The sequence below is a fragment of the Dipteris shenzhenensis genome, chromosome 31 (assembly GCF_047967505.1).
Source record: "Dipteris shenzhenensis isolate YYH24624 ecotype China chromosome 31, Dip_SZ_1.0, whole genome shotgun sequence".
In the NCBI taxonomy this organism is placed as follows: Eukaryota; Viridiplantae; Streptophyta; class Polypodiopsida; order Gleicheniales; family Dipteridaceae; genus Dipteris; species Dipteris shenzhenensis.
Genome location: NC_141626.1, coordinates 38,028,522 through 38,049,270, shown reverse-complemented (window position 1 = coordinate 38,049,270; position 20,749 = coordinate 38,028,522). Strand labels below are relative to the sequence as shown.

At 38.7% G+C, this 20,749-nt stretch overlaps 1 protein-coding gene across 1 annotated transcript; it reads left to right on the top strand.

The window, feature by feature from the left end:
• The first annotated feature begins 6,886 nt into the window (after positions 1–6,886).
• On the top strand, positions 6,887–8,734 carry LOC147881426 (uncharacterized). Its single transcript, XM_087369903.1, has 3 exons — positions 6,887–7,228; positions 7,310–7,439; positions 7,525–8,734. Exons 1-3 carry the CDS (start codon positions 7,129–7,131, stop codon positions 8,174–8,176), a joined length of 882 nt encoding a protein of 293 aa, XP_087226029.1. The 5' UTR covers positions 6,887–7,128; the 3' UTR covers positions 8,177–8,734.
• The last annotated feature ends 12,015 nt before the right edge of the window (positions 8,735–20,749 follow it).

Below are 20,749 nucleotides of genomic sequence, written 5' to 3'. Positions count from 1 at the left end.
CATGCTGGTGACCACTTATGTTGTATTCGCGGTGGTCATACCCTAAAAAATACATGAGTAGTATATATCCAAGATTTACTCATACATTTTGAATTGGTTTGAGGCTAAAGTCGAAATCATAAAAAGGCAAGTGAAAACAAAAAAATAGAGTAGTCGAAGCTCCAAGAGATCAAGTGTGCCATCTCTGAAGAACTTTATATTCACGCAAGGCTTTCATGATAATGGCAAACATAGAGCACAATGGGAGCCTTCAGCAACATCACAAACTATGGGTCCTTATAATATTGAAGACCTTCCCACAATTCCTCGAGCAATCAATCCATCTTCCGAATGACAATCTTGGGTCGATGTTGTGGAAAACTTCCCTCCTCCAATTGATCAATCTCATGTATGACAATCTTGGATTGCCAAGGGACCCATTACAAAATGGCTTCATCTTCCGCAGGACAATAGTCTGAAGAAATATTGTTTCTATCGTGGCTTTTCATCTCTGTTCCTTCATTGTTCCTTCATTGGTTTGTATTGAAGAGCATGCAAATTCAAGCCATGTCATATGAAAGAAGAATGAGAAGGCCAAGCTCAATCTCGCTATTTAAATTATTTAAGTGCATTGCAGACACAACTAAGAGCCCATTCTAAAATCTAGCCATGAAACTTTGTAGACCGCTCCACCTATTGCAAATCTATGGCATACTCAAAAGACTTTGGAATGATCATGTTCTATCTGAGAACACTGTTGGATAACCTTCGCACAGAACTAGACACATAGACAGGATAAGTGGTCACCAGTGCAGTGGTTGGTCGCACACTAGGATATTAACTACCACCATCTCAGTGGTTTGCTTCTATTTTTACAAGATGAATGGCATACAATTCATTCATTTAGGAATGGTGGATTAGCTATGGGATTTAATAAAAACAATCACAGTGGTTGTTTGGAATATTATACTAAAAACAAGCATGGGATTTATTGTTTGGGATTTATAAAAACAAGCGTGGTGGTTAGTTTGGAATTTACTAAAAGAAGCGTAGTCTCAAATCCTGTAGTTTTTGCATGGCCGATGATGTGCTCATGATGAGGCTTGATTCAATTGGCTAGTTACAATCCATTGCGGTTGTGGTTGTCATTAGTTTTGACCATCACGGTAGTTGGTATGGACAAGTGTAATTGATCCAGTAACATATGCCACTCTCTCCACCAAGAGCATTTGCAATGCCATGTGTTCCATTCATACTCATTGTAGTATTAGTTGATGTGGCCATCGTGGTGGTTGTCTTGGACCAATACAACTGTATTTCAGCAAGCACAATGACGAGCATGATCGTCCTATCCATGGCTACAGATAGTGCCATGTGCTCTACATCAAGAAGCAGAATGGTAGTTGCAATAGTAACTATATAGAGCCTTCAAGTCCATGTGGCATGCCACCACTACACAATAGATCTAGCAGTGTAGTGTAATTAAGGAATCTGCATGGAGATGCATGCTAGTAAATATTTAGTCTTTGTAAGAATTTGGGTCCTTCCAGATTGTAATGATCATATTGCAAAGAAAAAAGAATGAGTGCATAAGCTATTCCATGTCATCGTGAGCCACCACAAATTATGTAATCCTACCCACTAGTGCAAGTTGCAGCATGCCCTAAAAGTAGTTTTGAGATTGGCTACACTTGATCATGCTTCAGCCCTACGTCTAATAGATGCGATAATTTAACAATTTCCCTTGCCTTCAACATGGGTTCATCAATTGTGCTTACCATTTAAAACTATTCAACAAAAAGAGTGCTTAAAGCTTGGGATATTCCCATGGGGATACTACTAATAATCCTATTTGAATGATTATTTATGGGGTAATTATATTAAACTCCTACGTACATATGGGCCTTAGCCAACAAAGGGCGTGGGAGTTTGAGACAAAGTTTCTCCTCAGTACTGGGATCCTCATCTAAATCACCTCCTTAGCTATACCCTCATTGCTCCTTTGATACTATAATAGTTTAATCGTGTTATAAAATGTAGTTATCCTCTCTTTAGTGATTGATATAATTTGAACCTAGAAGTATATTGTGCCTTAAATCAAGCTAGATATCATGGTGAAACTATAGGATTTGATCAATCAATCATAATTAAATAGAATTACTACTTAAACCAATGTGTTTGGAAACTCATCATATCTTTAAATACAATCAAAATGTCCACATAAAAGATGTTTCCATTTCTGTTCTAAAGGAGGTACAAAATGAGCCACAAAGGAAATGTCCATCTATGTTGTTCGTCTAGCATAGTGGAGGTCTACCTTTATTATTCCGCATGGTAGATGCCCACATGTTTTCCAACAAGATATATGATAAGCTAATTGACTACCCATTTCTTTCTATTACCACACCAAATAGCAAGATCCAAATACCCAATCTATGTCAAACAAAAATGGATTGAGCAAGTGAGTAACATTTCATATGTTATGGAAAATTGGAATCCACAATTGCCTCTTGGTAAAGTTGTTGGATTCCATGGGCCATGGCATACAACATTATATGTCACCTTTTTGCATGAAAACTACCAACATTTGGCACTCCAATAATTGGTTCTATAAGGCTCTTACCATGGCCACAAACACATATCATGGTGCACCTTAAAAAAGCTCTACCATTTTCTACATCTAATCCTAGTACAACCCTAGTTCTATTAACTATTCCACACAATTATATGCACACCATTTTCAATTAGAGATATGAATTGAAGTACAACCTTAGGGGGTGCACCACTAAGAAATTCTACGTATCACGTGCATTCAAGGGGTATTTGAAAAGCACCTCAGCTATAATTTCCCCCCCAATAAAACCACCCCACTTTATTTATGAAATAAAAGATTTTGTCAAAAGTTGAATTTAAAAACCCCTCCTATTATTGTAAACCAGTTAAATTTTTTCCAAAAGTGGAATTAAAATACCCCTACTTTTGAATACACATGGTATGCTAAAATTTTGGAGGTGAACCCCCTGAGAGTACAACATTCAAATGTGGAGTTAAGGAAAACTTTGAAATAAATGTCAGAGTTGAACTCATGCTATCCAAGTCTTGCTACTACAAAGTATCTTGACTATAATGGGACCATACAATATATTATATAAATTATCTTGAGCATCAAATTCTACAATAACTAAAAGTGGTGTGTAAAGGTACATAAGAAAAGACTTGAGATGATCTTTAATAGATAAAGGTACATAAGAAAAGACTTGAGATGATCTTTAATAGATAACATTGTATACATAGATTTTTAAACCAAGCTTCACCTTATCTATGTATTTTAGGATAGTAATATCTTCAACTATAGTATTTGAATAACATATAGTGGTATGCTATTTATAGGAAGATTACCCGGATCCTATAGGAGAGATTATCCGATCCTATAGAACCTATAGGATCAGTTAATCTCTCTTATAGGGTAATCTCTCCTATAGGAGAGATTACCTGATCCTATAGGAGATCCTATGGGGGAAACACATGAGAAGCATGCCATATGTACCACTCATCTATGTGGTAGCAAGCGATTGTCATGATGTTTATGTAGCTCCATGTTATTTTTAATTCATGTTGAAAGTTTTAAAATAATCATCTCAACGCCTAGGGGTTCAGCTCTACACTGTGAAACGAAACTAAATCTAGCATGTTTCTAAATTCTTCTTAGTCTTCATCACATGATGCTATGATGACATGTCATTTTTTATTGTGAAATCTCACGTCCAAATGGTATACGCTTGCATATGCTACATATCATTATTAGACATAGAAATCAAATAATTTTGTGAATTTAAAATGATATAAAATTTTTAAAGCTAAAATATGTTTAGCATGACACAATACTAATGGACATATAGATAGTGATGTGGTAGTAAATGTTTGTTTCTATATATCCCCGAGAAAGCACTGTTAAGGAATCCTAGATACGACGTGCATTTAAGGGGTATTTTAAAAATCCCTTACCTGCTGTGAATTTTGCTTGGATGAAAATACCCCTTTTGCTTGCATTTTTTTCAAAGTTCACTTTAAAAACCCCACATGTAAAGACATTTCTATAAATTTACCTAAAGTTTTTGTATTTAAAAAACCCCTCCATTTGAACCCATGTTGTATACTTACATATTTCTTAGTGAACCCCCCGAGTATATATCAAATTCTTGAAATTTACCAAGCCATGCTTGGTATTAAACCGATTGGATTCCTCAATACATTTTCCTTATGTGAAAATGAAAACTATACTTAACCGTTACACTTTTGGTATAAAGAATGTGCATGTCATCCATGGGTGCATTTTTTGTGTATTCTTCTTTTATGCATATATAATGTCATGGACTATGTTTGAAACAATTGTAAGTAAACTCCAAATCTATAAGGCTTCTCTAAGGAGACACCTTTATATGTGTGTGTGTGTGTGTGTGTGTGTGTGTGTGTGTGTGTGTGTGTATGTATGTATGTATGTATGTAATGCTCAAAGTTGAGCTACAAGTTCATGGAAAGTTTGTTATTCTATCTAATTACTTCTTGGCTATTGCATGTGCTTTGATATAACCAACCACAACCATAAACTCTGACAACATTAGAGAGCTAATTTCCTTCAAGTATGCCTAGGCTAGCATAAGCATGTTTCTATTATGATTTTTGAAGAAGCAAATATAAAGCTTTAAGGTACTTATTTTAGAACATCACTCTCAAGAGCAAGAGAGTCTCATAACCTTTATTATGTAGAGTCGTGGTTTATTTGAGTGTTTGTAATATGTATGTTGAGGAAAGGGCCACAATAGACTATTGAGTGCAACGAGAGTGACTATGGAGTGCATCCAAAGTGTTCTAATACTGCAAGGAATCAAAGGATAATGATGTGATACTCCAAAAAATCAAAAGGTAAGAAAAGGTGAGACATTAATTCTTCTCTAAGACTCTACAAAAGTCTCTCTCTTGGGTGGATACATACATACATATACACATACATATCCATATACATATATATATATATAGAGATAGATAGATATATATATAGAGAGAGAGAGAGAGAGAGATGCATGGGTAGATATACATCCATACAACCATCCATCCATACATACACATGCATGCATATATCAAGAGGCATGTGTATTTATGGATGTATGCGTACCCATGCATCTTTCTATATGTGTGTACGTGAGAGTCTTCAAGGTGAGATTAATGAATGAGAGAGTGAGCGAGAGACAGAGAGAGAGGGGGGGGGGGTATCTAGAAGGGGGTTGAACGAGAACTGCATGGCTGTGAATCGAAACTCGCATTGGAACAATACAAGCGAAGGTTGTTTGCATGTGTGGGACTCGAAGGAGCGACTGTGACCCTCAAGTGGCAATGTCTCCGCCGTGACTCTTTGTCTACGTGCGGAAGAAGTGTTTTGGAACGAATGATGACGGACTAAACAGAGAAAAGTATAATCATGGTGGCTCCGGGCTGCCTCGTTTGTGTGTTTGTGTGCCCATTGGGAAGGATAGCGAAAGAACGTAAAATTTGACAGCGCACCATGCAGCATCTTCCCCTTTGCCCCCGAAAAATGGTGGGTTTTTTGACTTCGTGCTACCGATGTAAGTGACCGTCTTCATCTCTAATCGATGTCACGATTTTGTGGAGCAAGATGAGATTCAACTGAACGCACTACTGCTAAGAAGTGATAACCGACATTAATATCGACTCAATCGCCGTTCTGAGACATAACCTCTCGTAGATCTAATCAAAACCAGCCGTAGTCCAATACTTTCTTCTCGCTTTCACTTATCTGTTTCATTGCCATCAAAAAACTGTTGTCTTGGAAAGGTCGCACCAACCAGTTAGGTGAGTAACATGGACACGACGGTAACGATTTGCAGATGAAAGAAGATAATGATATCTAACCAAAAGCATGCTCAGACACGCTACCAGAAGTAGCCTCCATAAGATCTAGCTGCCAAGCAACAGAGATTCAGAAGGGCAACTTTATGATGGAAGGTCTCGTGCGATCACGCCCTGTTAATTTTATGATCCATCTTACTTCAAAGAATTTTGTACGTGCGGAAGACATAGCGCGACGGAATATCATAAAACGATAGGAGAAGGTCCAAAAACAGGTAAATCGATCACCGAACGCGATTTCGATGGAACTGGAGCAGCTCGTTGCGCCCATTACAGAAGCTTGCTGGGGAGTCCAAAGCACTGATCCTCTATATAGGCTGTCTTTTCCTTCCTTCCTTGACTGTGAACAGTTCGAGTCATCATCAATCTGAGACAAGATGACTCTCCTGCTCATAAATTCGACTGCTGAGAATACACTCAAGCTGCCGAGGAGCTAAGGCTAAGAGAAAATTAATCCTACCGCTAATGGCACTTCTGAGCAAATTTTCTAGGGGATGAGGTGTAGCGAAAGCAGCAGAAAGCAAGTAGGTGAGGAGTGATGTAAGAGACAGTGGAGAATGTGCAAAGGAATGGGGCAGAAGTGCTGGCTGGTGAGGGAACCGAAGAAAAGATGAAATTGCGCGAGGAATTAGACGGGAACAACAGTAGCAACACCTCTGTCAATCAAAATAAAAAATAAAAAAATTAGCAACACACGCACTGCGTAGATGGTACTGGATCGACTGCATATCATGGCCCCAGAGCATCATAACGCAGCAGCTCCACAGTTCGATGCATATTCTTTCTTATATACACGAGCATGACGATCTGTCTGCAAAGCTTTTGCAGTCCTCTACAAATTGCCACCATTATTGTACCACCCGTTTCATCTAGAGTCTACACGAGTACTGCAAAATATTTGCTTAAGATCGTCGATTGCATCTTCAAAGTCTTCCTAGTGATCTCTCCTCCTCCCTCCCAATCAATATTCACCTTTCTCGACTTGCTCAATTCGCATCACAGCCTCATCCTTGCCAGCTCTTATAGGCTGCTACTCCCTCAATTTGCAACCTTCTTTCAGTATATTCAGCTTCATCCTCAGCCTTTCGCTGCGCCTCCAATATCACGTACATCGTACCTGATTCCCGACATATACTGTGGCGGCAGCTTTCCTCTGTGCTCATTCACGTGCATCCAGCTTGCTTAGCTTGTAGACCTCGGCTAGGAGCATCCAGCTGCCTCACCATGCGGAAAAGCCTGTGGTCTCCCGACGAGGATGAGACATTGAGGCGTTACGTAACCAAACATGGGTGTGGTAACTGGAGCGATGTCGCAAAGCTTACTGGTAACTTGATTCTCTTCCCGACCATAGGATCGATCCTTGCAATTCTCTTTACAATTCCTCACCTGACTGCTCGTAGTTCAGGTTTGCGGCGTTGTGGGAAGAGCTGTAGGCTACGCTGGATAAACTACCTGAGGCCAGATTTGAAACGAGGCCCGTTCTCAGCGGAGGAGATTAGGTTAATCGTGAACTTGCACAAGAGTCTTGGAAACAGGTGTGTATAGGGATGTACCTAGCATATTTGATGGAATTCCTTATCAATGAGCCGTGATTAACCTACTATTGTTGAAATTGTGTAGCTGGTCGAAGATAGCCACATGCCTGCCGGGACGAACGGATAACGATATAAAGAACTTTTGGCACTCGTATACGAGAAATAGGCGTTTGCAGAAAGTTGATCATCAGGCGAAGTATCGGCAGACGACAATGGCGGGCTGTCAAGGAATAGTAAAGGAAAAGGAATGTAACCAATGCAGCTATGCGGGAGGTGCTGCCTGCGAAATAGCACAAAATGGGAGTTCTTATGGCGTGTGTGGTTCTGAGATTTGGGAAGATGCCAGCGGCAAACAGGCAGATTTGCATGACGCCATGGCGGGGTACTGCAGCGAGGAGCGATTGCACGAGTTCAGGGATGCCATTGCATCTGTAAACTCTCAGTTCACGACTCCAGCGGCGTATCAAAACTTTCATAATCTCAAACCGGCAATAATCGACAATCTCTGCTCACATGCCCCTGAAGAAAAACCCCCTGAAGGCTTGCAATCAGTAATCTGGAGCTTTGTGAATCGTCAGCTGCCGCCTCCTCCGGCAGCACATAATTCTTGGAATTTGGACAACGACATATCAGGAACCACGATTACCCCTCAACCCATGGATGAATTCTGCAGGGGTTACCACAGAAGTTTGATTGATTTTCAGGAGGATTCTATCCCAGGCTTTCGGCTATGTTGATAATCACCCGCTCACAGCTGAACCTCGCACAATCAGTGGACTCCGCAAAATCAAGCATGCAGCAACGAGGCCAGGGCCATGATTAGGTTTTCTATGGAGGTATAGGAGAAGAATTGTAGCACCAACGGTTCACCCCGTAACCGTGCAACTCTGTGGAATTGGAGCTGAGTGATTGCTTCTGCCTCTCTGAAAATCAATCACACCGACGTCAGATGTTAAGAATGAAGCGAGGGAAGAAGGAGCGAAGAGAATTGGAGCAGCAATCCGATGATTTCGATCTGCCCAAGACATGAGCTTCGAGGAGCCGAATATGAGCTGTGATCAAAGCTCAGATTTGAATCCTGCTCAACAGATTACAATGCACAGCAGTGGCACATTCAGAGTGTAATCTAGGCTAGCAGGCAGTTAAACCAACCAAAGGTCGTCGCTGCAGGACGAGAGTATAGGGATGTGACTCATCACACAATTGATCTGCCACAGCAAGGTATAATCCACTATCTTAATAGCATATATGATGGGATGCAATGGGGATTTCAGGTTGTAGGTTCATCTTTCTTGTGAAGCGATCTTCTTGATGAACCTTAAATTCTTCAATAATCACATACAGCTTGAATTATACATGCCTGCATGTGGAAAATTAAGATCCAACATCGATATCGAAGTATTACTTTATTCCATTCAGTTTCGTCATTTCCTTTCATGCTTAGACTTAAATCTTCATGTCGCCATCTAGCTCAAGACAACCTTATCTGTTCTAGCTGGCATAGCTTCATTGATCTTCTGATTTCCAACCATGTATGCCTGCATCATGTATCCTCGCAGTCATCCGTCTTCTACATGGAATGCACCTTCGAACAAAGTCACTTGTGTATTTTCATCACTAGGTTAAAATATTTTCCGTAAGCCAATGTTCTTCGGGTACTCTATAATTCCCTACCCGTGCGATCTTTTTTCTGTCCATTGCTTTATGTTGGTGGGGACCTAGGACGGGGTCCTCTTCTAGATCGCAAAGGAGATGTAGAAGTTTATTGGAACAAATTTCAATTGAAAATGTTTGAAATTTCTTCTGATTCATGGTAGGATGACATACTACTAAATGAATTAAGTCTCAATGGTAGAGAAAAACAGGAGAGCTTGTGATGTACTCCATGGGAACAGAAACTGCGCATTCGATATGGGTTCACTTAGTGGTCTCATCAGGGATGCGCTAACTTGATCAAGACCCCATGCCAATCAGCATGATAGGCGGGCACCAACAGAATGGGAATAGCTTCAAGGGACACGTTCAAAGTATCAAAAGGCTAAAAACATATATACCTCATCCATATGCTCGGTTGAAAACTAGATTGCATATCCGATGAACAAACTTGGCAATCCTGGGCTGCTTGCTCTGTGTCTTAGAATTATGAATGCATTATGCACTATAGCGGGCAGTTGCTCTCTTTCAGGGAATGCGGCTCTACAGAAAGAAGCAGTGAGCGATGTATCATTGATGGGTAAGGAATGGGAAATTCCTGAAGAGAGAACCGACAGTGATTCACAGAGACGTTATTAGTCTAACGCTTCACCTTAAGACTTCCTTATCTAGTCTTCGTTGACGCCTTTGATTGAATGGCTTTCATGTATATGCTTAGAAAAGATGCCAACCCAGGTTGATCCGCAGATACTTCCTTAGCTCACTTTCATTGATGACTCCCATTCAATGGCTTTCATATGTCATGTCCTTTGACATACTCCAGCAGCGTTAGTTATCCGAAAGCTTATGCCAAAAGGTAATCAAGGGGAAATTGCAATGCCTAGGCTGATATCGTGAGCCTCTAGAAAACCTCTGCCTGAAGTCAAAGACTTTATATGTGTCTTTTGCCATTTAACGGTCAAATCTGAACCATACTAGCCAAGATTTATGGATCTTGTCTCCATAATGGGGTAGTTACAACACCCTCATGCATGCTCACCAGTGTATTGTCTCTATGCTCTACAAAGAATCATTCCAAATATTGACTCTGTATCAAATGCAGGGGTATGTATAGGAGAGAGAAATCAATGATTATCAAGATCCACCAAAGAACATGTAGCTTAGACAATTTGAAGGCTATTCCCGTTGAGAGTACAAGTCATTTAGATCTTTTCCATGTGAAAATGGTTTAGTGTTCATGATGGTATCTACACTAGAAAATGAAAATCCCAACACATGTGTACTATTTCTAAATGCCTAAGTAACAACAGAATAACCTCATAGTAGCCATCTCAAACAAATGTATGAGTACAACCTAAGTTTCGTTAGTATTTTTGGTTTGGAGAACAAGAAGGGAAGTGAGGAGAATCATCCATGTCCTTCTTCCTTAATCTTCATGTGACATCCATTCATATACATACTATTATCTATTTTCACACACATATTTGTATCCCCTTATTGTCTTAAGGATCTCTTCATACATAAATACTTACAATACACATTATTACAACATATATTTAACTTTAACACTTCCCTTCAAGCTTAGAATGAGCTTGCATATTAGCTGCAGCTTGGAGAGATACACCAATTAGAGAGGAGGCCATTAAAGGAGCACTTTAACGTAATAAGAAGGGAATCAAACTTTGACAAGACCTATGGATAGATCTACAACAGCAAGGAAAGATGAATACATGGTTAACAGGATTGATTTAATGCTTATCCTAGAGAGATGGAGTCTTTGTGATAGACACACCCTGACTTGGATGGGGGAGTGACTCGAACCGTCTTCTAGAGAGTTAAAACAAATGAGATTCTTCTGATTTTGGTTCTTTTAGAGGGACAAGATGAGCTAGTGGCCACCCTCAACAAGAGATGGCACCAAGAAAGATGCATTTGACTACTTTACGCTCCATCTTTCTCCTTAATTACTTCATCAGCAACATGTACCCAATCAATGCATCCAAAGGCCTTCATGTAAGCCACTTTCGGCTTCCTGCCATACATATTCTAATGGTGATATATCATGAATGATAGCAGTGGGTAACCTATTTATAATATGTATTGCATTGTGCACACCGCCTTACCCAATAGAACAATGGTAGATGCATTTGATTCATTAATGCTCTCACAACCTTTGCAATCACCGTATTCTTTCTCTTAGACAATGGAATTTGCTAAGGTGTGTAACTCCCTGTAAGCTACCATTTAATGTCATTCTTCTGTGGATAGTCAACAAATTTCCTCGATATATACTCCCCATAAAACTCTAAGCCCTTGGATTGTGTAATCAAGTCCCATAAACCTTTTTCGATGAAGAAACTCTCCATGATTATACTAAAGTTATCTTTGGTGAGTTTCACATTGATTATCTGAGTTATTTGTGAGATTTATGCCATTTTTCTTTCACACGATGAATCCATAAACAGAAACCCAATCGGCCAAGAGCACACTTCAACTTCAAGCAAGCCATAATTTCTCAACTCCTATGAGGCATTGGCATTCTCCAATGACCAGCAAAGCATCGCATCTAAGATAGATCCATTGCATTTTGGCATCCAATCACAACCCACTATAATCTTTGATTTTTGTGTATGTACTATGATTCTTACCCAAGGCACACTCTCCAACAATGTTAAGCATGGGACCTATGCCATCTTGTAGCAAAAAATTTTTTTAAATAGACAAAGAGAGAGAGACTTACATTAAACTTTATAATGTACTTTTATTTGCTTTGAAAGACTTACAAGATTAGCTTAGTTTTAAGAGGTTTTTTTCTTTTAATTTGTTTTTTGGAGAGTTCTAATTTTTTACAACTTTAGACTAGAGAAGTCAATAAAATTTGTGAGCTTTTTGACATCCCCCTCCCACGCATACAAAATCCCACAGACACTTATTAGTATTTTTAAAGAAATTTTGATGAATATTGATGTCATTTTTTAAACACATAAATCTCAATTCACCACACTTATTACTAATGCTTCTAATTGTTGTATAATGCTTTTACCAACAGGGATTAATGTATAGATTAGCAAAAAAAATATCATTACATTAATTTCTCTCGTTCAATGAGGATTTGGCACACCCTTAATCTAATATGGTCATAATCACATCATCAACATATATGGTAATGAAGTCTATGTACAAGCATGATCACATCATCAACATATATGGTCATGAAGACTATGTATGAGCTCTCTTAATGCAATGATTTATTTAGTGACCTTCATGCCTCTAATGAAGCCCTCAATGTTTTGATGAGAAATTATTACAAAAATGATTAGACAAATCCTTTGAAATCTCTAACTTAACTGCAATAAATTAAAAAATTATAGATGAATAATTTGGTCTTTACAAAACCAAAAATGAACTCCATAGGTGCAAAAACCTATAAATGGCTATAAATACGGGTACCTTTTAACAATTTTTTAAAACCCCATTTGGGAAAAAAGTGGACCTATAAGGGCCTTCTACAGTCTATGCTTGGCAAGGGATTTAGTGTGTGTGTGCGTGCGAGCGCGTGGAATCCTTGATATTCAGCCATGGTGTGTATGGAGAAATTGATATATACACATAAATATAGCTAGGATTTATGTGATAAATTGAATCTCTTAGTGTAACCCATAGATGTGGCTACAATATAGCTAAAAATGTGTGAAAATTGTTTGCAATATGGCCAAAAAGCTCAATAATAATCTTCCTTCCTTTCATGCCAAACTGTCTATCCCTTTAGAGTTGGAATATTTTCATCCATACCTAAAAGGAACCTCTGTGTGTGTGTGTGTGTGTGTTTTAACGGTTGTGTGAGAGGGGATTTGAAAAAGTCTCACAAAAATCAGTTCACCTCCCAAAAATTCTTGTGGAAAAAAAACTCACTAGAAAAATTCCCTCGCTAATTAGCATGTTCCACCATGATGTAAGCATCACAAATAGTGGTTGACGTGGCCATAGTTATGGCAGTTGGACGTTTCCCTTATGGCTAATTCTGGCCATCCTAGGTGATGGTTCATGTGGTTGGTTTGATCTTGACTATGCCTTCAAATAGGACATTCGCACATAGCCATGTGTTTTGCATGAGGAGCTAACATGGTATTTGCACTAGACTAACTATAGCCTTACACTTGCTTAATTATAATTGGGTAAAAATCTTTCTCACCACCAATGAGGAGGTGGCTTATGCCACCATGGGTTGCTCCCTATTTTTCATTGCTAAAAATTTGTTTAAGAATATGTCTAGAGCATGACAATATAGGTCCCTTTTTCAGCCCATATATCCCCATGGTATCAGGCATGTAGGTTGATTATGTTCAGGAAATTTTGAAATATTTATTTTCTTGAGAGTTTTTTTTCTTTTTGGCTAATGTTACTTACTTTTAGTCCTTACTATACCAACCTCTATTTAGCATGGCATAACCATGATGTAGAATTAGTCCTCCCCATGACCATACTTGTTAAATAATGCTAGGATGATTTAGATTCATCCTAGATATGAAAATTAATAAAACATTTATCAAACAATTATTCCTTTACGATATTTTATTTTGTTGTGGTGGATGGGTCATCAAATTTTCTTTAACCCCTTTCTTGCATAAAATTTTTATTTAATCCCTTGCTTGAAATAAATTTTGGGGATCCTTATTTAAATGAGATGATGATATTTCTCATAACATTGTATATTGGATCGAATCTCTACTTGAGCTATAAGGTTGTTCTCCAATGCTATAAATCCCCTATAAGTCCTCAGGGTGGTCACTATGTATAAACCCTCTATATCATGTGCGTTCAGGGCCTATTTTTATAATCCCTTATTTGTAAATTTTTCATTAATAAAATGTACCACTTTTCTATACAAATCTGTAAAATTTCTCCAAAACTATTCTAAATAGTCCCTTATGTATATTTATTTTTGTACATTTTAGAAAAAAAAATATCATGTTGCACTCACGTGATAGGGTTACATATGATGAGCGACCCCCTCGAGTATAAGTCTCACCTCATTGAATTTAGTGTAACAAGTGCATTCAAAAGGAGGGGTATTTTAATTCAAATTTTAGGAAATTTTAATAGGATTTAAATATCGGGTGGATTTTTCAATTCAGTTTCAAAAATAGTTCATAAGTAAAGAGGGGCGGTTTTGTTGGGGGGGGATTTTAGCTAAGGTTATTTTTCAATACTCCTTGAATGCACATGATACATAAGGTTTCTTAGTAATGCACCCCTTTAGATAAGTCTATACATTCACCTTTCTCTAATATAGTAACAAAAAATTGCCATCGTTTCTAATGAGTACAATGTGAACATCCACTCTACCATATCTTGTACTTCCATGGAAGTCACTAAAATCATATTTTTGCAAAGATCTGGATATAAGAGAGCTTATAAGAAATACTTTAAACTCCTTGACTTGTTCTTATTGGTTTTTTTTTCTTCCCGTTACTAGGCACATTTGTAGCATGAGAAATCACCATATTTTATCACCTATTCCATAAAATAGGACTAGTTGTCAATGTTCAAATCATGCATGCTTGCTCTAACTTGCTATTGGTACAAAAGTTCCACACCAAAAAAAAAACTTTAAAGGCCCAATAAGTGCAACTTGTCAACACAGCCTCTAACTAAATCATAGATGAGCTCAAAAAGTTCTAAACATACCTGAGTGTATCAATAAAATAAAGGGTTTGGTGGCCAAATTCAACAAATGAATTCAAATGACTAGATTCAATGGCCAATTTTATAATCAAGATTTATATATATAACTTAATGTAGTTGTCATTCTTTAAATCTTTCATTCATAACAACATAATTCAGCTATAGTTCATAGACATACTTTAAGCAATGTGTTGACAAATTAGAGAGTTTGATGGCCAAATTCAAAAAATGAACTCAAATGACTAGATTCAATGGCCAATTTTGTAATCAAAATTCATCCTCCATATCCCACTTGCTATTTGGCCATCAAGATAACTCAATTGCCATTCTCATTAGGGGAATTTTGGACTCAAAAAGGGCCTCTTGGATTAGTCCCTTAAGATTTGTGATTAGCAAACCAGGCAATGGGAAGGCTTGGGTATTAAAAGAATGGAGGATTCCATATTGGCCTCTCATTGGTGGAGAGTCCTCCTTGGTCCCCACTAGGATTCCACCTATTGCCCCCACCACCTCTTGAGGCATTTACTCCCCCCTTTCACTTTTGGATGGTCCCCATACCCTCCTAGGATGTCTTGGTAGGCCCCCAAGTCCGCAACTTTTTTTTCCCTCCAAAAAATTAAAATTTCCCAAAAGTGTCCCTAGCACCCCAAACTCCTCCCAAGAGTCTCCCCAAACTATCCCCATTAACTCCCCACCTTTCTTTGAGCCTCTTCCTCCTCTCTACCTCCTCTCAACCTCGTCCCAACCTCTTACTCCTCTCAACCTCCTCTCAGCCTCCTCCCAACCTCTTCCTCCTCTCAGCCTCCTCCTCTCAACCTCTTCCTCCTCCCAACCTCTTTATCTTTGCTTGCTCCCATTCTTTCTACAATGGTGAAGCACTCCCCTTCCCCTATGCCAAAGGTATCAATTCAATCTTGTGCAGGTCGCATTTTGAAGAACAGCAGTGATATTTGGATCCCTCAATAGTTTAGGTTAATGTCTTGGGTCACAATGCAACCATCTGCAATAGGTCCATTCAAGGTTTCTAGAAAGGATAGAGCAAAGAAAGAGAAGCATTAGAAGGGTCACATTGTTGGGTTTTGTAATACAAAAAAAGGACTTAAGGTGAAGCTTCAACACGTCTACATTGCTTGAGATATGAACTTGGATCGTGCCAGTCAAACTTGCTTTCCTTCAAATTATATCTCTCTTTTACATTAACTTTTGTTCATTTTTAGTTCAATTGTGTAATCTAATGATTGTATGTGAGCATGCGTTTTGAGGGAGGGTGTCTTGTGGTGATAGTAAAGGGGGAGGGGGGGAGGGAGAGAGAGGGAGAGGGGGAGAGAGAGAGATGGAGGGGTGTTAGGGGGAGATAGTAGAGGAGAGAGAAAGAGAGAGAGAAGTGTGTGTGTGTGTATGAGAGAGAGAGATAGGTAGAGAGTGAGAGAGACAGATTGATTGGCCCATTAATATCTTTCTTTGCTTTCCATGTAGATATCTTTCCCTCTACCAAAGTTGAAACCTAGCCTCTGGATAGTCTCATGGGAATATTTCAAGCTTTCCATTCAAATATTGGAGAACTAATGTTCTCAGGATGGAGTGTTTCCTCCTTGACAAAGTCTAGTATTTTTTTCTATAATTCATGTTACCAAGTTCCTCGAAGAGAAGGTGCATATGGAAGCCTACGTCCTATTCCTCTCCCTAACTTTGATAGTCCAGAATGGCCTCTTCCTAATCCATTCTCTATAGATGCATTTAGAATGAAGATGAGATCAAATATTCAATCATCAATGAAGTTTACTTTTGGTTCAAAATCTGTGGGTGTTAGTTGGTTCATGCCCTCCATTACATTTATTTATTTTTTCAAATCAGTCTTCATTCACAAGACAAAGACCATGTGGGTATGCAAAGGCCTAGAAAATGAATTTCTTAATAATCTTCTATACCCAATAAGGGATGTTAGGGAGGATTTGCAAAAGGGAGACCATTTTCGATGTATACTTACTAAAGAAAGTATAGTAATAAGATATCAAGTAGTGCGGAGTATTTGCTACATGAGATATGCTAACAGACATTGGAAAAATAGTCATGGCACATGGATACCTATGGATTGTGATGTAGTGGACACCACAGAGGTAGAGGTACATATGCCCAATGGGGATACCCAATATCTTGAGGTCACAAGTAGTTAGATCTTGAAGCACGTTCAAGAATACATCGCTGTCACCTTTGATGATAGTGATTTTTTCTTTACACTAAATGGGAAGATAGTAAGAAGGCGACTCGAAGGAACATCAATGCTTGAGAAATGGAAGCCTCCTTGTAACTTGTCCATTCATACTGGTATTGAATAAATGTAATAGTTTTTGAAGTGTAATGTCATTTGTATTGGCAATGAGTATACTTAATAAAATTAGAAGTTTTTTATGTGTGTTATAATAGTTTTGAAAATATGATATAGCTTTTGAAGTGTGTTGTAATAGCACTTGAATAAAGGTAAAAGTTTTGAAACTATGTTGTAATAGTTTTTGACTAAATGTAATAGTTTTTGTTAAGTGTGATGTCATTTGTACTAACATTAGGCCTCCTAAATTCCCAAAAAAAAATCCATTATTTTTGGTGGTGAGGGGAGGTGGGGGGAGGTGGGAGTGGAATATGATGGCAAATTATTTAGGCCAATATATTACATTGTCTAATATTTTATTACCTAAATTGTAGTCGGACCTTTAAGGTACTTAAAGAGACTAAAATCAACTATATACAGAGCCATTAGGTATGACATAGCCTTTATTGTCCTCACCTCCTAGACAGCCTGCTCTTGCTATCTTCCATAAACCTCCAACGACCACACCCCATGAGGCATACTATTACTTCGTCACTTCTACTCATCATTGGAGTAGACAAGCAGAGTTGTATGACATTTTTAATCATCAGATAGATGTCATCGGCACAATCCACAAGCATCTAGATCTCTTTAGAAATGTGGTAGACTACGTGAGAGAGAAAATCAAGCCTTACCTGATCTGGCTAGACATAGATAGAGTATAGTGGATTCCTGTGAATCTCCTCATTCACTATCGCTGAGCTGATAGCACTTTTAAGTTTAGGTTGCAAAGAATTTGCAAATCCCTTAGTCCAAAAAGTTTTAGAAGGATTTCCAAAGATGAAGAGTTGGATCTGCAAGCGGGTCCTATAGGAACTCGTTTTGTATCCCTAGAAATAGCCTATTGTGTAATTCTTTTGGAAATGGAGGACACAGATGCACCTCCATTCATCAATGTAGAGCCACCTCTTCTAGCAGCATTAGGGCAAGATGTGGACATTGAGGAGAATCCTGATGTGGTTGTGGAAGCTGCCATTGCTCTAGATTGGTCTAGTGCAACTTTGGACAAGGGAAAGCACACAGTAGAAATAGAGTAAATGACAGAGTTGGTTGTGGTTCCCAAAGCAGGTGGGACATCATCTGCCACAAGACAACCAAAAGAGGAAGAGGAGGAAGGAGAGAAAAAAGAGGAGGAAGAAGGTATGACAGATGAGGTTTTGATGCAAACCCTTCCGTATATTTTGATTGAAAATAGAGAATATTTATTATTTATTGACATTCAATATATTAAAAATTTGAGAGAAGATGAAGTACTGGAGGCACTCTTCGCTTGGGAGAGTAGTAGTAACTTAGGTTACCCAAAAAGAGGGGTTGGATAGGTGCATAGATTTGGCACGTGCTAACACTTTGGAGATCCGATCTTAACTGTTTGGGAGGAAATGCATGACTCTACTAATGCAATAGTTACAGAGATGGAGTTCCATGAGGTCCAAGAAAGATTGGAGGCAAAGAGGGTGCAGAAACGCTAGAGACTTGAGAATATTGCAGAGGCCTCATCATCAGCACCACCTCCAGCAATTGATGAGAGCAAAAGCTCCATCGATATAACTCGGTCGGGAATGGACGAACAAGATGCTGCCCACATTGTAAGTTCATGATATTTTGTAAATATGAATGAATTGATGTTCTTAGTTTGGCATTGAGAAGACTACTGATGTTATCTCAATTTTTAGGATATCATCGAAGTTTATAAGTTTGCGACACGTAAAGGGGGTCGAGGTGACAACATCGGTGTGGATTCAGCACTAGGACACTTCATGGGAATGGTCAAGCGCCATAGCCTAGTGTGCTTCCATACTTTGTTCTCCCCTTATGGGAAGGAGGAGATGATAAAGTGCAGGGAACTTTCAAAGCTAGTCTCCCTTGTGCCTTTACCCCCTTCTGTGCGCAAGTGTACTTTGGTGAGGCGGGACTTGGCACTATCTACTTTTGGAGAGAAACTAGTAGGAAGAATCGTGGCGGTTGCTGCTATGGGTGCTTCGGCAGGTGTTTATGATGCTGGGCAGCTTGTAGAATCTTTTAGTGAACCCACTGTTTTGTTAACTTAGAGGAGAACAGCAGTAGTAGTTAAAGCTAAGGAAGCAAATATTTTGTAAAAAGTGCTTCTATTGGATGCAATATACAAGAAATATTGTATAGACATCAAAATTTAATATATATTTTTCTTGTTTTCCAAATGGGTGGTGTTTTGCATTATAATTGAGTCTCATTTCTTGGATTTTAGTGTATCCTTAATTTAAATATATGGTTGATTTAGAAGAAAAGTGCATTCCCTTATCAAAGGTTTCAAGAATTCTTCAAGTTACTAGGTGTATGAATAGACAAGATCAAGATTGCCTATGAACTCTAATCAAGATAGTAACAAAAGGTTAAATTCGATGCACAATCTCAAACCCTTCCATATTTAGATTCATCTTGGGACTAGGAATGTTTTGCAACCCAAACCTAGGAGGAAAATAGAACAATAATATGGTGCTAATTTAGTTATGTGCATGTTTAGTTGGAAGGATTAATGTAAATTAAGAGGATATATGCTCCATGATTGAGATGGCAAGCTCTCACTTATGCCAATGGTTCCACATGAAGATGGTAATAATCCACATATATACTTGGTTGGTGTTTGTGTATTATCAAATTTGGATAGAGAACAAGCATATGACTGACTCAATCCTAGCATAGGAGATTGGGTTTTGACTTTTATGGAAATTGTGGCTAATGGGTGCTACACACAATTGAAGATGTAGGCTCTTATGTTGTAAAATGTTGTAAAGTATGCTAGGAATGGCCAAAATTGCTTTAGAAGTGTGCCTTGATATTCTAAAGGCATTGGTGATGACTGCAATGAAGTTTGATACAAAATGGTAAGGTTGATAAATGCACTGATAGCTATGAGCAACAATGGATTAAAATGGTTGCAATGGATTAAAATGATGTGAATAACACGACATATGAAACCATGATTCAAAGTGGGTCCCAACTTTGAATGCTAATGATCAAGATTTGCGTTTATAAATTGGGACACATTTCAAGCATGAAGAAGCAAATTGATTTGGGCAAAAATTTTGTGCCTTTGATCGAAAGGTGGCCATGGCATAGGCACTTTTTTTGTTTTTTTTCTATGTATTTGTTTCTTGTGTGTGTGATGGGTGTGTGTGCAAGTGATGGGGGATGCATCCCCCAATTTAAAAAAATAAAAAAAATCCCTCGAGAGGCCCTGGTGCACACAGGTGTGACTTTGGGCCAGACAGGGTCCTTGTCTGGCCCAAAGTCGCACTTGCGCACACCAAGGCCTCTCGGGGGCTTTTTTTGTTTTGTTTTTGGGTATGTCTTTCTTTTGGGACATATCTTAACCCCATCACACACACACACATCCATCACACACACAAATAAACAAATACAAAAACAAAAAATTAAAAAAAGTCCCCGAGAGGCCCTGGTGTGCGCAGGCGTGACTTTGGGCCAAACGGGTGCATCTGGCCCAAAGTCACACCTACGTGCACCATGGCCTCTCGGGGGCCTTTTTTTGTTTTTTCAATGTATTTGTTCCTTGTGTGTGTGATGGGTGTGTGTGTAAGTGATGGGGGATGCATCCACCCCATCACTTACA

What these genes read in the sequence shown, in the direction of transcription:
- LOC147881426 (XM_087369903.1), top strand. Translation starts at nt 7,129, where the DNA reads ATGCGGAAAAGCCTGTGGTCTCCCGACGAGGATGAGACATTGAGGCGT. An exon ending in CGATGTCGCAAAGCTTACTG is followed by an intron (nt 7,229 to 7,309) that starts GTAACTTGATTC and finishes CTCGTAGTTCAG; the next exon opens with GTTTGCGGCGTTGTGGGAAG. An exon ending in CACAAGAGTCTTGGAAACAG is followed by an intron (nt 7,440 to 7,524) that starts GTGTGTATAGGG and finishes GAAATTGTGTAG; the next exon opens with CTGGTCGAAGATAGCCACAT.